This window comes from Vitis riparia, chromosome 18, assembly GCF_004353265.1.
Source record: "Vitis riparia cultivar Riparia Gloire de Montpellier isolate 1030 chromosome 18, EGFV_Vit.rip_1.0, whole genome shotgun sequence".
Classification (NCBI taxonomy): domain Eukaryota; kingdom Viridiplantae; phylum Streptophyta; class Magnoliopsida; order Vitales; family Vitaceae; genus Vitis; species Vitis riparia.
In genome coordinates this window covers 39,299,044-39,312,660 of record NC_048448.1, presented here as the reverse complement: position 1 = coordinate 39,312,660, position 13,617 = coordinate 39,299,044, and the positions used below count along the sequence as shown (strand labels likewise).

The 13,617-nt window shown below is 31.9% G+C and overlaps 3 protein-coding genes across 3 annotated transcripts; all 3 read right to left on the bottom strand.

The window, feature by feature from the left end:
* Window positions 1-179: 179 nt before the first annotated feature.
* On the bottom strand, window positions 180-2,229 carry LOC117906602 (probable fructokinase-5). Its single transcript, XM_034819700.1, has 5 exons — window positions 2,017-2,229; window positions 1,522-1,932; window positions 936-1,070; window positions 735-851; window positions 180-367 (listed from the first exon to the last, which is right to left on the bottom strand). The coding sequence occupies exons 1-5, from the start codon at window positions 2,200-2,202 to the stop codon at window positions 230-232; spliced, it is 987 nt and encodes a 328-aa protein (XP_034675591.1). The 5' UTR covers window positions 2,203-2,229; the 3' UTR covers window positions 180-229.
* Window positions 2,230-4,789: 2,560 nt separating this feature from the next.
* LOC117906063 lies at window positions 4,790-7,800 on the bottom strand. Its single transcript, XM_034819008.1, has 2 exons — window positions 7,521-7,800; window positions 4,790-5,233 (listed from the first exon to the last, which is right to left on the bottom strand). Exons 1-2 carry the CDS (start codon window positions 7,730-7,732, stop codon window positions 5,026-5,028), a joined length of 420 nt encoding a protein of 139 aa, XP_034674899.1. The 5' UTR covers window positions 7,733-7,800; the 3' UTR covers window positions 4,790-5,025.
* A 1,606-nt stretch (window positions 7,801-9,406) lies between these two features.
* Window positions 9,407-10,287, bottom strand: LOC117906209. Its single transcript, XM_034819186.1, has 2 exons — window positions 9,945-10,287; window positions 9,407-9,801 (listed from the first exon to the last, which is right to left on the bottom strand). Exons 1-2 carry the CDS (start codon window positions 10,226-10,228, stop codon window positions 9,597-9,599), a joined length of 489 nt encoding a protein of 162 aa, XP_034675077.1. The 5' UTR covers window positions 10,229-10,287; the 3' UTR covers window positions 9,407-9,596.
* Between the last annotated feature and the right edge of the window lie 3,330 nt (window positions 10,288-13,617).

Genomic DNA, 13,617 nt, shown 5'->3' with positions numbered 1-13,617 from the left:
GTTTTTTTAATTAATGTAGAAGAATTTTAAAGGTGGTATAGTATTTAACATGGGGAAGCATGTGATCATTACAGATAAATGTAAAGATTAACTCAAGACATAAAAATAAAAATGGAAAAAAGGTTTATTTATTATCTCAAAAACAGAAAAAGAAGAGAGAAGACAGGCAAAAAAGGAGGAAGGAAGAACATAGATATATCAATATAGAAAAGAGAGGAAACGGTATCGTCTATTTGGCCTTGGATTTGTTAACAAGGTCAAGTGCATCTGAATTGGTTGGGAGTGCTGGTATTGCTCCTTTCTGAGTTGTGCAAATTGCTCCACATGCATTAGCATATTTCAGTGCCTCCTTCAGTTTCCCCTCATCCTACATTTCACAGTTCTTTTACATTACCCTCATCATCACTAGAATATAACTGTCTATTTCCCAATATTTTTGCTCAATTACTTTTTGGACAATTTTATTGGGACTTTAAACATGGAAAACAGTTGTTTTTTTTGCTTATTCTTCAAAAAGTTGTTGATCTTTTCAATTATTGTTCTATAAAAAACAACTGAAAATATCTGAATTTCAACTGAATAAATTGCTGAAATTTGTTCTTAAAAAACAACTTATTTTCAGAAAATAAAATAAAATAAAATTGTGAAAAGTCTTGTTATGGTAGGAAACAGTTTTTTATGGTACCAAGCATGTTTGATTTTTCAAAAAGAGAGAAAAATGGAAGGGAGGGAACCTGAAATATGGAAGGGTCTTGGGCAATGGAAACCAAAAGAGCACCCACAAAAGCATCACCAGCCCCTGTTGTGTCAACTGTTTGCACTGAGAAGCCTTCCACTCTCCCTTTGAACCCCTGTCCATATGTACCATTTTTATTTTAGGACTATTAGGACTAAATTAAAGATGATGAAGATTGGAATGAGTTGGTAACATATACCTTGGTGAAGTATCTGCAACCCTTCTCACCATCAGTGACCACAAGCAGCTTGAGGTTGTCATGCCACAGTGACAGCACCACGTCTTCCTTTTCTGCATCTCCTTGTGTCAAGAAACCCACCTCATCATCACTCACCTGTCATCATTTTCTCCATCAATTTCATGTCAAAATCATCCCTTTTCACCCCACCCCACCAACACACACCCCATCAGATCTCAAAGTTTTACTTGCCTCCTAGAATGAGTTTCTCCGGCTTCAATAATGGAAATGGAAATAAGTAAAAAAATGTTAAAAAGAAAATTTTCTCAATTTTCTTGGAAAAATCCTTAAAAAAATGTATTCTCACAAATAATCAAATATTCCCCCATTTAAAAATTCAATAAAGAATAACCCTTTCAAGTTTCATCAAACTATCTTATATTTATTTAAGTTAAAGAAGGTAACAGTGAGAATGTTTTGACTTTTAGAGTTTTGATCCCAAATATTCTTCCTTTTTTCTAATCTTCTTGTTACTTTCTTTCCATAAACTCTCCGCAAACAAACATACCCTAAAATACATGTTTCTTTTTCCAACAAACCCTACTACCTTAATAAAATCAGCGTGGTTCCAGATGCTCTTGATGACATCAATGGCGGCCTGAGCTGACGGCCAGAGAGGCAACCGGACATTGGGGTCATACGACAGCAAGATCCCGGCCTCCTTAGCAGCTTTCATGGCTGCCATATGAGCCGATCTGCATGGCTCCGATATCAAGCTTATGGATCCGTAATGGAAGATCTTGGCCTGCTTGATCAGCCCCATGTTCAGCTCAGATTCCGTCAACAGCATATCCGCGCTAGGGTTCCTGTAAAACATAAACTCCCTCTCCCCATTCTTCTTCAGCGTCACGAACGCCAGCGCCGTCCTTGCATGCGCATCGAAGCACACTCCCTCACTGTTCACCCCATTCTTCTTCAGTATGTCCACCAGCATGTGCCCAAACTCATCATCTCCCACCTGCAACACCAAACGACAAACTCACGTTTTCCATCACATCACCTCCAGATAAAAATTAAAAAGAAAAAAGAAAAAATCACCAACCTTGCCGATAAAGGCGGAGTTACCCCCGAGTTTGGTGATGGCGCAGGCCACATTGGCCGGAGCGCCACCGGGAGCTTTGAGGAATCCGGTGGACTCAGCCAGGGAAACGCCGGCGCTGTCGGGGACGAAGTCGATCAGCATTTCCCCAAAGGCCACGACCAAAGGGCTCTTTGATGTGATTGTCATCTTCTCTAAAGTAAATGACTCTCTCTTCTCCTTCTCTATTCTTCTTTCTTGAGTTTATATAGAGAATTAGAAGGTGAATTACCATCTTATCCTCAAAAATGAAGAGGTGGGTTCCAATGGGGGAAACAATGATGATCGTTGGATTGCTTGTTGAGGAAGGAAAATGAATTGGATGGATGGTGGATGATGAGTTTGGAGGAAAGTGGGTGTGATTAGGATTCAAAATTTGGAATAATTCTATCCTTTTAGTGCGGTTTCAAAAATAAGTTGCCAAATTTTAGGGTCTCAACCAAAAAAACATTTGTGTGGTCACAACTCTTAAGACTCTAAATCTGATGTTTGGCCACTTCTTTTCAATTTATCCTGTTACCATAATTTTGATATTTAACATTTATTTCCCTATTGCCATAATTAAGGATTAGAATAAGGATGAGTTTGGAATATTTTTATAGGATAAGGATAAATAAAGCAAGTCAAAATACTCTTAATTATGCCTACCATAATATGAACTTAATTGTGTCAAATCTTTTATATAATATTGAGTTGGGGTTGAAGATGGCAGCGGTTAGAGGACCCACGTGAGGTGGGTGGAGACATCAGAGGATGACATAATGCCTCTTAAATAAGGTGTTGACATGAAGACAAAGAAATACCTACTTCCAAAAAAGTTACAGGGTGTATGTCTAATTGAGAGGTTACCTTTTTAAGCTCATTTAAGAAAACTTCTTAAATGTTAATTAAAAAGAGCCGTGTATGTCTTCCTAGAAATACCAATAAGTCCCATCCTAAGAGTCTGAGACAAACATGATTTTCCAAGGGGAGAAGATCTAAATCTGAGTGGCCACATCTGCATTTAGCCCTCTTTATTATTGAATTGTTGTCCAATTACTTTGGATCACTGAACCAATTTGATTCAAATGAATCATTGATTAATGGGGACCTCTCCAAGATTTAATCTAGAAGACACATTCTTCTTGAGAGAGTTGACAAAACTTGGAAATGAAGGAATGCAAGACAGTTGTTGGGTCCCAAAGCACGCACCAAATGCTTAGGAATATGGATCTAATAGTTTAAGCATGATTCAGTTGCTAATCCATTATCCAGTAAGTCTCTAGAAGCATCGGTCTAAATGTCTACAATTAGTATTGGATTCTAAAATAATATTATTTTTTTTTTTGAAAAAAAAAATTGTTATGGTTAAATAACTTAATAAAATAAAATATGTATCACATTTGATATTATTTAAATAATTGTAGTTTTATGATAGTGTTAAAGAATTAAAAATTCTTAAAACATGGTTTACACTCATTTTCACACATGGTACCAATATTTGATGATTGGTATATCTTAAAAATAAAAAATAAAATTAGAAAAAAAATGCAATAGATGAAATTTATTTGAAAATAAATTAGTTTGAACTTCTTATTTTTTACTTATATTTGAGATGTTATTTCTTGATGAAAAAAAATCTATAAGAAATATAGAGATTATCTTTTCTTTTTCTTTTTTTAATTTTTTTTATTTTATCAAATCTAAGATGATATTTATTTTTTGACTAAAAAAAAAAACTAAAATATTTTACTTTTAATATTCAACTAAAAATGATCTATTGACATCATCCAACATAATTATAATAAACTTATTATCAATAGATCCAATTTAATTATATTAGATGATAATTTAATAAAAAAATTAAATATTTTGAATTTTTCTATTAAACCAAAAAACAAACACATGTACAACAAAACAAATTCTTAACCATGATCCGGGATATATAACGCTTACCTTCTATCGACGTAGGGTCTACATGAAAAGTACGGCACATAGAGAAAGCAACCTTCAACAAAAGAGCACCTGTATTTGAATCCGACACTGACATGACACTAACACCGATGGATAGGTGAAGAGTAACCGAGGATACGAGACAACTCTCTCTAATGAATTCGGATAAATAGCCTTACATCCTTCAATAAAAAAGGTATTTGTAACCAAATTTGGCACAAGCGGTCAGTAGAGAATATCTAAGGGCTCTCTCTTGAGGAATTTAGAAAAATAGTCTTGTAGCTGCCAATCCCATCCCTCTTCTTCCTTTTTTTTCACCCCGTGGTGACATGGGGATATAAATAAAAGGGATCCTACCAACTTATTCTAACCCAGGATATTAAGCTCATGAGTATGAGGCAGTCTCTCAGTAGATGAACAGATCATGACTCCCTTGGGAACCATCTTTTGTAAGAAGTTCATTTTGATCAGATGATTCATGAGGAGGCAAGATCTATATCTATTTCAAACATTTGTGAAATATTTCATCTAGAAGAGATGCCTTAGCCCACCTCTTATATATATTTGCTTAAAATTATAATCGAACATTCATTACAAAAGATGCCAGAAAACCTAATCAACCTGAATTTCTGCCCAACTTCTGGCTCACATTCCTAATTAATCAGTGAAAGGATTAAAGAATCACTGAAATTTATTGGGTCGAATATATATAATATGACCTAAAGGCATCTCTCTGAGGTCATCAAGACAAGTAGTGAATCCCATGCTCTGTTCTAACAATGCCATCAACACAGAACAGGAAATAGATCAGAATTGCAGCATGTAAAGACAATCCCCGACATGAATAAGAATTGCAACATAAGGATTCTCATCAACAAACATGTATTGCAAGATATGGAGGCCTTAGATGCAAAAATTCAACATACTTGGATAAATCCCTGATATTAAAAGGTATTGCTGCATGCCTAAGAGTGTTATGTAGCGGAAGTATGATACACTTCGCAGTCTAAGATAGGATGAAAAGTTCATGGCTTAGGTGCATTACTTCTCCAAGGAGTAGTGCTTGTTCAGAGCTTCAGTGACATCCCAAGTGACTTTCATTCCTTTGGGGAACTCAACCAAATCACCGGCTCCAATTTCAAAGAATCCATCATGCCCATCACAGTAAACCTTCACTTTTCCCTCCAGCAGATACATTGTCTCTTTAGCTTCAAATGTCCATGGGAATTTGCTTGGAGAGCATCCCCACCTGTTCATTCAATATTAGCCCATACACAGAAACATGCCATAATATATGAAGTAGCAAAGTAGAAAAACCATAGATGGTGCATGTGTCTCAAACGTTTGACCTCTATTCCTTTTTGGTTCAATGTCTTCATTCATGGCAGCTAATGAAATACAGCTCCGAGTACAAAACTTACAGAAGACAGTTGGGCTACATGATGGGAGCTAATTGGTCTTATCAGCATGAAGCTTACAGAAGACAGAACCTATCCTGTACACAGGTAGACCCCAACCCCATTCAACCCTCTAACTATCCTGTGTACTTGATGGTGAGACTTGGCAAGAGAGTTGAGGTAACTGACCACCTGCCCCGCCCTAGGCGGGCACCCATCTCATTTGGATTGCATGGTTTTCAATTCCTTAAAAGTCTCAAATAATATACAGTCAATCAAAAGGGACAAAGTCATGCAAAAATCAAGAGCTTTGACACAAAGTATGCCATTTCTAAAGGAATCTTTAACCATATGGATCAAAATTTATGCATATGTAATCTGTAGAATCCAACCATTAATGAACAAAGGGAAACTGCTAGCATAGCAAATAAACTTAACAATTGAAAATAAAATGGTCAACATTCAAATTTAAAGGGACCAAAAATTAAATAAACAAATAACTCTAAGGCCACAAAATATATCTCAGCAGAGTAATCAGCTCCAAGAAAGAAATTAAAGAAAGGGAACATATCAGTGACAAATTTTTTATCTCTCCATGAGGACCTAAACCTCAGAATGGTAATCTCTCCGCAACAACTAGCATCGGATAAATCCAAGGTATCATTAATGACAGAATTTGAACCCAGGACCATGTACCACTTACTGGGACCACACTTCCCAGTGTACCCTGACCAATTGGGCTACCTTAACGGGTGGCAGTGGGTCTCCTTTGTGCATTCTCATGTAAAACCTGACAATATATTAAGTTATTTCATTTACTAGATTAGAAATCTTGATAAGGTGATATGAAATGAACATCAAATATTGAACTCATCCCTGATCCAGGCAACTGGTTAACCCTGTTATCTACTTCTTCTTTTTTTCTTAATTCAAATTGATCTTCTTCATGTTCTATGCTGAGACTCTCATCCATTCTTTTATTTCTGATTAAAAAACTTAATTAACCATGTTTACACCAAGCCCAGGTTGGAAACCATCCTCTTGCAGTATAATCAGCTTATGCCAATACTTGATTCCCAACAGCACATCAAATTCACTAAAATTTTCACCTGAGTTATCCCACTAATTAAATTTTTTCCTTAGCCTCATGATCCTGTGATCGTACTCCAAATTCAAGCACCATTGTCTTGGGCATCAGACCGCACCATCGTCTTGGGCATCAGACCTCTCCAAGGTGCAGGAGACTAGAAATATGATATCAAGCCAAACTAAAAGAATAAAATGGCAATGCATGCAGAAGAATATGTACTACATGGAAATGTTCTATACCTATATATGAGGGCACAGAACATGATCTAAGATAATGCCTGATCTTGAACCTTGATCCTAGGCTGCAAACTGAAGGCATTGCCTTACATAGACTACCACTGCAAGAAGACTACCATGAAATTTATATTATTCAGATTAGTATGAAGTGATTCTTCACACTTTCAAACTTAAATATAGTGCCGGTGTCAAATCCTTGACCTCTCAAGTTTTTACATGAAGGGTAACTAACCAGCAATGACATGAATTCATGGGAAAGGGAAGATGACATCCATTGTAGATTGTATTTCAATATCAAATTGGCCCAATTATGAAAATAAATTCACTAGTCTCATAAGAGAAGGGACAAGTCTCAGTTGACCAAATTTTTTTGGGAAGAATTCTCCAATTTGGAGATGGAAATCAACCCTACAAATGACTATCTTCTTATGCTTTTCTAGGTTTTACTCTTTTTCAAAAAGTTAATCAGGGTTTTCATTGCCGCTCCTAATGGGTTTATTCTCAGCAACAAATATAACAGAAAGGGTACTCGAGTACATGTTTGAGGGGATAAGAAATCAAGTGAAAATAAGCCCAAATAGACTCAAAAGGAATGATTTTTATCGATTATTTCAGAAGAATTTTACACCAAACCCCCTCAGGACAAGAAAATAGTTTCTGGGTGCAGACCCACATCACAAATTTTCTTCATATTAGAAGCAAAGAAGCAAACTCCCAACTTTTCACTGTAAACCCCCCCGTTTGTTTGCCAAGAAAGTGAATGCAAGAAAACTGAAAAAAGGGACCGAACAAGAGAGAGGTGAAGGGTGTTACTTTTTCCAAGAAGTGACACCCAGATCGGTGAGTGTGGCCTGAGGAGGGTTCCTGTGAATCTTCACTCCAAAAATCTCGATGATCGCCGTTGAAGCTTCTTTGGGATTGGGTTTTGTCATATTACTCGTAAAAACTACTAGAGCCACAGAAAGTAGTAGTATCACGACTGCTGCTGCATTGCTACTCGCTAATTTTGTGAACGTGGAAGGCATGTTTGTTTCTCAGGAAAGTTTCCCCCAAGAAAATACTTTCATTCAATCTAACGCCGGATTCTATGCAGCCAATAAAGTTTTTGGCTTATTTAAATATAGTAAAATTTTAGTCTGATCAAATCAATTTAGAATATAAAATTTAAAGAAATGCCGTGTACATTAACACGCATATACTTATCAAATGGATCATAACGGTTATTTAAATTAAATATTCTTCAATTCAATACAATTTAATTATTAATCAAATCATATGGGTTATTCAATATGATTTGTATAACAAATGATTGGTGAATAAAATACGACAAATTATCTTTATTTTTATTAATAGACTTGGTGGATAGGGAATAAGTGATTTGACCTTCGTTACCTTCAACAAGGATAATGATGTAGTGCAATCCTAATTATTAGTATTTAATACATTATTAATTGTAAATGGGGTCTTTGGTATATTATTGATTAGAAATCATTTTATCCATTAATAAGTGGAACAATTCAATGCTATCCACCCATGCAAGTTCTAATACTTTGGATCAAAGTAAAAAAGTTTATTTATAAAATATTTTTAAATATGAACTAATTATGCAAATTACATGTTGATATATCTTTAAATTGAAAGTATTGATTTTTTTTTCAAAAAAAAGTGAATTGAATTATTGAATTAAATGAGATTACTTGTTAATTGATTTTTTTTTCTTTATACAAGGATATGATATCTCTCATTATTCAATCATGTACTATATTTGATATTTCTTATTAAATTATTTTTCCTTTTTGAATTATGGAATTCACCATTTTTTTATTATTTAATTTTTCAGGAACAAATAAAAATGTAATATTTATTATTTAACTTTTCAGAAACAACTGACATATGTAAGAAAAGGGATGGGGATAGAAAGGATGTGGGATAAATCTTTGAATTTACTATTTACATATTTTATTAATTAAAGTAGTTGATGAATTTGATTTGTAAAGTGAGCATGGCAGCCTTGACCTTCATGTTTAGGTTATTTTATATGGAACTCTTATTTCCTTATATTCGAATCTCATATTTTTTTTATAGTATCATCCAAGTTTTATTAAACATAAATCATGGACTTTTTTCAACTTCTAAAACCTTTCAATCTTTCAATCTTTCCTTTTAACCATATTTCTTCCTTCCTTCAAACTCTGAAGTCTCTTTAGAAAGTGGGTGTGGGGCATCCTCGCAGAGCAACTCATCTCCAACTGCCCTATTTCTCCTATACCCTTACCCATCCCCACATGATCTGATTTCTGAAAAAACTCTTGCTTTTCTTTTCCTTTTCCTTTTTTTTTTTTTTTAACTAACAAAGGAAGCATCTCACATTCATAAGGCTATAAAGTAAGCCCTCTCATGGATACATTCCACTAGCGAGCTGGTGCCAGAATCAAATCAAATACTAAATTCAAGTAGCAAGTAGAAAGTAGAATCCACTCTACTTTTAATATTTTCCCTTGTCAAAAAGTAGTTTTTCATTCTGAATATTCAAGTTGGTTGCTTTGACAATTAATTTTGCTCTCTCTCTCTCTGTTTTGGGTGTTTTGACGTCATTTTGTTTAGATTTAACTATCCTTTCCTTGTACCTTTAGTTATTATATGGCACAGAATAACCATACAATTTTCCTTCTCCATATCTTTGCCTCAAAACAAGAATATGAGAAAAACCCAAAATTTTCTGCATTAATCCAAGAAAAGGGCTAGAACATCTTATTCCACAACCAAATTACACAGAGAGACAAACATGAGTTTGATTGTATCCCAAAATATAGTTCAAGAACCCCAATACTTCATTTCATGCAGTTATTGATAAGAAGAGAGGCAAAGGGGCTGCAGAAGACTAGTGAATTAGCCCAAGCTGTAATGCTTGTCCACTGCAACAGAGACATCCCAAGTGCAGCTCATTCCTTTGGGAAACTCCACCAAATCACCAGCCCCAATCTCAACACACTCATTAGCCCCATCTGGGTATACCTTCACTTTGCCCTTCAGCAGATAACATGTCTCTTTGGTTGTGAACGTCCATGGGAATTTGCTTGGTTCACACCCCCACCTGTTCAATATTCAATAACCCACATACATGAGCCCATCGACAACCCTAAAGCATGTATAAACACATGAATACACCACTTTTTCTGTTGTTTTCCTCAATTTTTTCCATGGAAGAATGAAGAAGAAAAAGAGCAGAAAACATACTTGGGCCAAGATTTGACACCCAGTTGAGTGAGTCTGGACTCAGGAGGATTCCTCTCAATCTTGATGCCCAGCTTCTCAGTTGTCATAGCTTCTGCCCTCACAATCCCAGTGTTGACTCTGCAAGTTGGCTTGTAGGTTTTGGGTGATTTTGTTGATAAGGGAGAAGAACCACTAAATAATGATAAAGAAGACAGGTGTTTGGTTGGGAGGCTTTGGGTGTTGGTGTTGTGGAACTTATTAGAGAGTGCTACCACAGACTGGTTGACTGAACCCAAACATGCCATTGCTGAATTTTGAGGTCTCCTCTCTACGCTGCTCCTGGGAATTTTTTTTATGTATATAGTTAATTATGCCTTCTTATTAAGTGGGTCATATCTTTTAAACTAAAAAGAGATCGTTGAGTTTATTGGGTCTTTTGCTCTGGTATTTATTGTGATCCATTCATTTCTCATCTTTTCCGGTGTCCAACAATATTTTGAAGCCAATTCTGTCGTGTTTGTTTTTTTTTTTTTTTTTTTTTTTTTTTTTTTTTTGGCCCATTGTCTCAGAGTTTGGGCCCAACTAGGCCCGAAAATTAACATTTGATTCATATAACTTACATAATTAATATAAATGATATAAGATGTTAAGAGACCAATATACCTTTCAAATTTTTATACATTACCTTTTAAGGATAGATGGACTAAAACACCCAATGATCTTTCATATAAACTTTTTTAAAATTTGGATTTTAACAATTTTCACATCATTATTTACGCAATCATAATAATTCTATTTTAACAATTTAGATTTTTCATTGTTTTTAAATTTTTTTTATAAATAATTGAAAATCAGCATTATTTTCTATTTTAAATTATAAATAAAGAAAAATTATGTTAAAAAACTATTTTAAAAAATACTTTCTAAAAAAATGGTAATATGATTTATATTTTTATATTGTCTTTTTGAAAAAACATTTGATTAAAAAATGAAAACTATTTTTAAAAATAAAAATTGAAAACGTACTATTTTTCATATGAAAATAATAAAAAGAATTAAATTTTATTCATTGATTATCCATTTTTATTTTTTTCCATTAGTTATTTTAATAATAAAATAAAATAAAATATAGTATGTTTACAATTAAACAAAGGAATTGGTCAATAATGAATAAGTAAATAAATTTGGGGTTATTTTTATTTTTTAATTTTTTATATTCATATTTCTTATGGTTAAATAAATTTTTTATTTTTTTCTTTATTTCCAAAAATAAAAGGAAATAAATAAATAAATTTGGCTTAAATAATAGTTTTTAAGTAATTTCTTTGTCTTATTTTTAATTACATTTTGCATTCATATATTCATATTTCTTATGAGATTTAAGTCATTGTATAAGGTATTTACACTAAGTATATATGAAAAATATATTAACTGTATAAGGGTGTACAAGACTATTATTTGTGAAGGATTTTAAGTGATTTTGAAAAACTTATTTGTTTGTTTCCACTAACCGAGGATAGATGACATTTCTTACACACATTGGTTAAGCATACATTCATCTCATGCACTTTATCTAACTTGTATATGGTCATTTGAATAGGTACCTCATTTGTAATGATTGTAAAACAAAATTATACAACAATTTTTCTTCTTTTTTAAAACAAAATCAATGCAAACATGATTAATCAACTTATTGTCAAATATTCATGAAATGATGTATGAAATTTGAGTTATTGTACAAGGGTATTACACTAACTGTACAAGACAAATTTACTAATTGTATAAGGGTGTACAAGACTACTTTTTGTTAAGGATTCAAGTAATTTTGAAAAACTTTCCCACTTTTTTCCACTCAAGGATTTTTCCACACTCAAATTCTCACTCAAGAATTGTTTCGAATTTTATTTTTAAATTTTATCATCAAAATTTTGTAATTGCATATTTTGTTTTTGTAGTTTTAGCAATGTTCTTTCTTTCCACTATTTTTTTTTTTTTTTTTTTTTTTTTGTGAAATTTTATCCAAATGAATCTATATTTAAAATTATAATCATATTTATCAAAAAATTTACTAAAATTATCTTTAATTCTTTTAATATATTTATACTCATTTATTTAAAAAAATGAAAAACTAATTTTTTTTTTTGTAAACATGTTCTATTACCTTTCAAGTAAAAAATTAGATAAGTTTGAAAGTCAATAAAAAAAAATGAAATACCACTTTCAATAATTTTTAGATAAAATTTTACATAATATATTTTATTTAAAATTTAATTTCTAAAGTTTCACTAAAAAATTGTATTGACAATTTTTTTTTTGTGAGTCAAAATACTTTGCATTAGTCTATCTAGATAAGAAAAATTATTAATATAATATTAAAACTTCATATCTTAATTATTTTTTTCAATAAATTTATTTTAAAAAAAATTTTAAAATAAAAACATTAAAAATTAAAAAACTAAAAGGATGTATATATATATATATATATATATATATAATAATAATAATAATAATAATAAGAGTGAAGTGGTAGTCAATTTTAAATTTTTTTAAAATATAGTTAATGTAGAAAATATAAAAAATAATTAAAAATAAGAGAAAAGTATAAATGAAAGGGTAATATAAATTTAAAATAAAAAATTAAATTAAACTAAAAGATAAATACAAAAAAATAAAAAAAATTTGGATGAAAAATCCCAAAATTTTTATCCTTGCTTATAATAAGAGTAAAAAGATTCAATATATTTAAAAATGAAAAAAAAATATTATTGCTTTTTATTTGACATAAAATAGAAATATAGATTGGAAAAAAAAAGTTAGAAATGAGTAATATTTAATAGGGAATAGAAAAAGAAAAAAACACAAAAAAATTGAAATTCAAACTCACAAGGGGCTTATGTAAGGGTTAAGGGTATTTTAGGGATTAATGAAGGACAATATCCTTTTTCTTAATTTTCAAACTTTCTTTGGGTGTTAGGCTTAATTATGTAAGATATATGAACCAGATCTTAATTTTTTGGTCCAACTGGGTCCAAAACACAATTCTCCTGAGAGTTTGGTAGAATTTTATCACCAGAATGTCTTGGAAGGTCCTAGGGCATTTTTGGGTAGGGATTGAACCAGTGCCATTTTTCTTGTGGCAAAATCATACTAGTCCTGAGTATACTATTCCTCTTCGCATTTTATGTAATTTATGTAGTATTAAAAAGCATTTATTCATTGAAAAAAAAAGAAAGAAAAATATATGATCAAAATATGCACTAAGAGCTTTTTTTGGCTATGTTTTTTCCAATAGTTTCCAAAAAATAGTTTGGGATAACTATTCTTAAAAATAATTTTTAATGATTTTCAAGAATAAAATTCTTTTAGAGAACTTAAATATGAATTGCAATTTTCTCAGCTTATTCTCTGTAAAGGTATGCATATTTATGTATAGTTAAAAGTTAAAATATTTTTCATATTTTAAAAATAAACTAAAATTGCCTAAGTTCTTTTTTTTTTAAAAAAAGAAGGTATTTTTAGGGTAAATTCTTTAAAAAATTATTTTTTTATCAAAAGCTTTTTAAATATATATTCTGCTTTAGAAAACTATTTTTATTTGAGGACAAAAACCCGTTGTCAAGAACAATTTCTAAAAAGAGACTTTAAGGGTCTGTTTAGCAACTATTTTCAAGAACAATTTTTTATTTTCTAAAAC

What these genes read in the sequence shown, in the direction of transcription:
- LOC117906602 (XM_034819700.1), bottom strand. Translation starts at nt 2,202, where the DNA reads ATGACAATCACATCAAAGAGCCCTTTGGTCGTGGCCTTTGGGGAAATG. An exon ending in ACTCCGCCTTTATCGGCAAG is followed by an intron (nt 1,933 to 2,016) that starts GTTGGTGATTTT and finishes TTGGTGTTGCAG; the next exon opens with GTGGGAGATGATGAGTTTGG. An exon ending in ACCACGCTGATTTTATTAAG is followed by an intron (nt 1,071 to 1,521) that starts GTAGTAGGGTTT and finishes AAATGATGACAG; the next exon opens with GTGAGTGATGATGAGGTGGG.
- LOC117906063 (XM_034819008.1), bottom strand. Translation starts at nt 7,732, where the DNA reads ATGCCTTCCACGTTCACAAAATTAGCGAGTAGCAATGCAGCAGCAGTC. An exon ending in GGTGTCACTTCTTGGAAAAA is followed by an intron (nt 5,234 to 7,520) that starts GTAACACCCTTC and finishes TTGAATGAACAG; the next exon opens with GTGGGGATGCTCTCCAAGCA.
- LOC117906209 (XM_034819186.1), bottom strand. Translation starts at nt 10,228, where the DNA reads ATGGCATGTTTGGGTTCAGTCAACCAGTCTGTGGTAGCACTCTCTAAT. An exon ending in GGTGTCAAATCTTGGCCCAA is followed by an intron (nt 9,802 to 9,944) that starts GTATGTTTTCTG and finishes AATATTGAACAG; the next exon opens with GTGGGGGTGTGAACCAAGCA.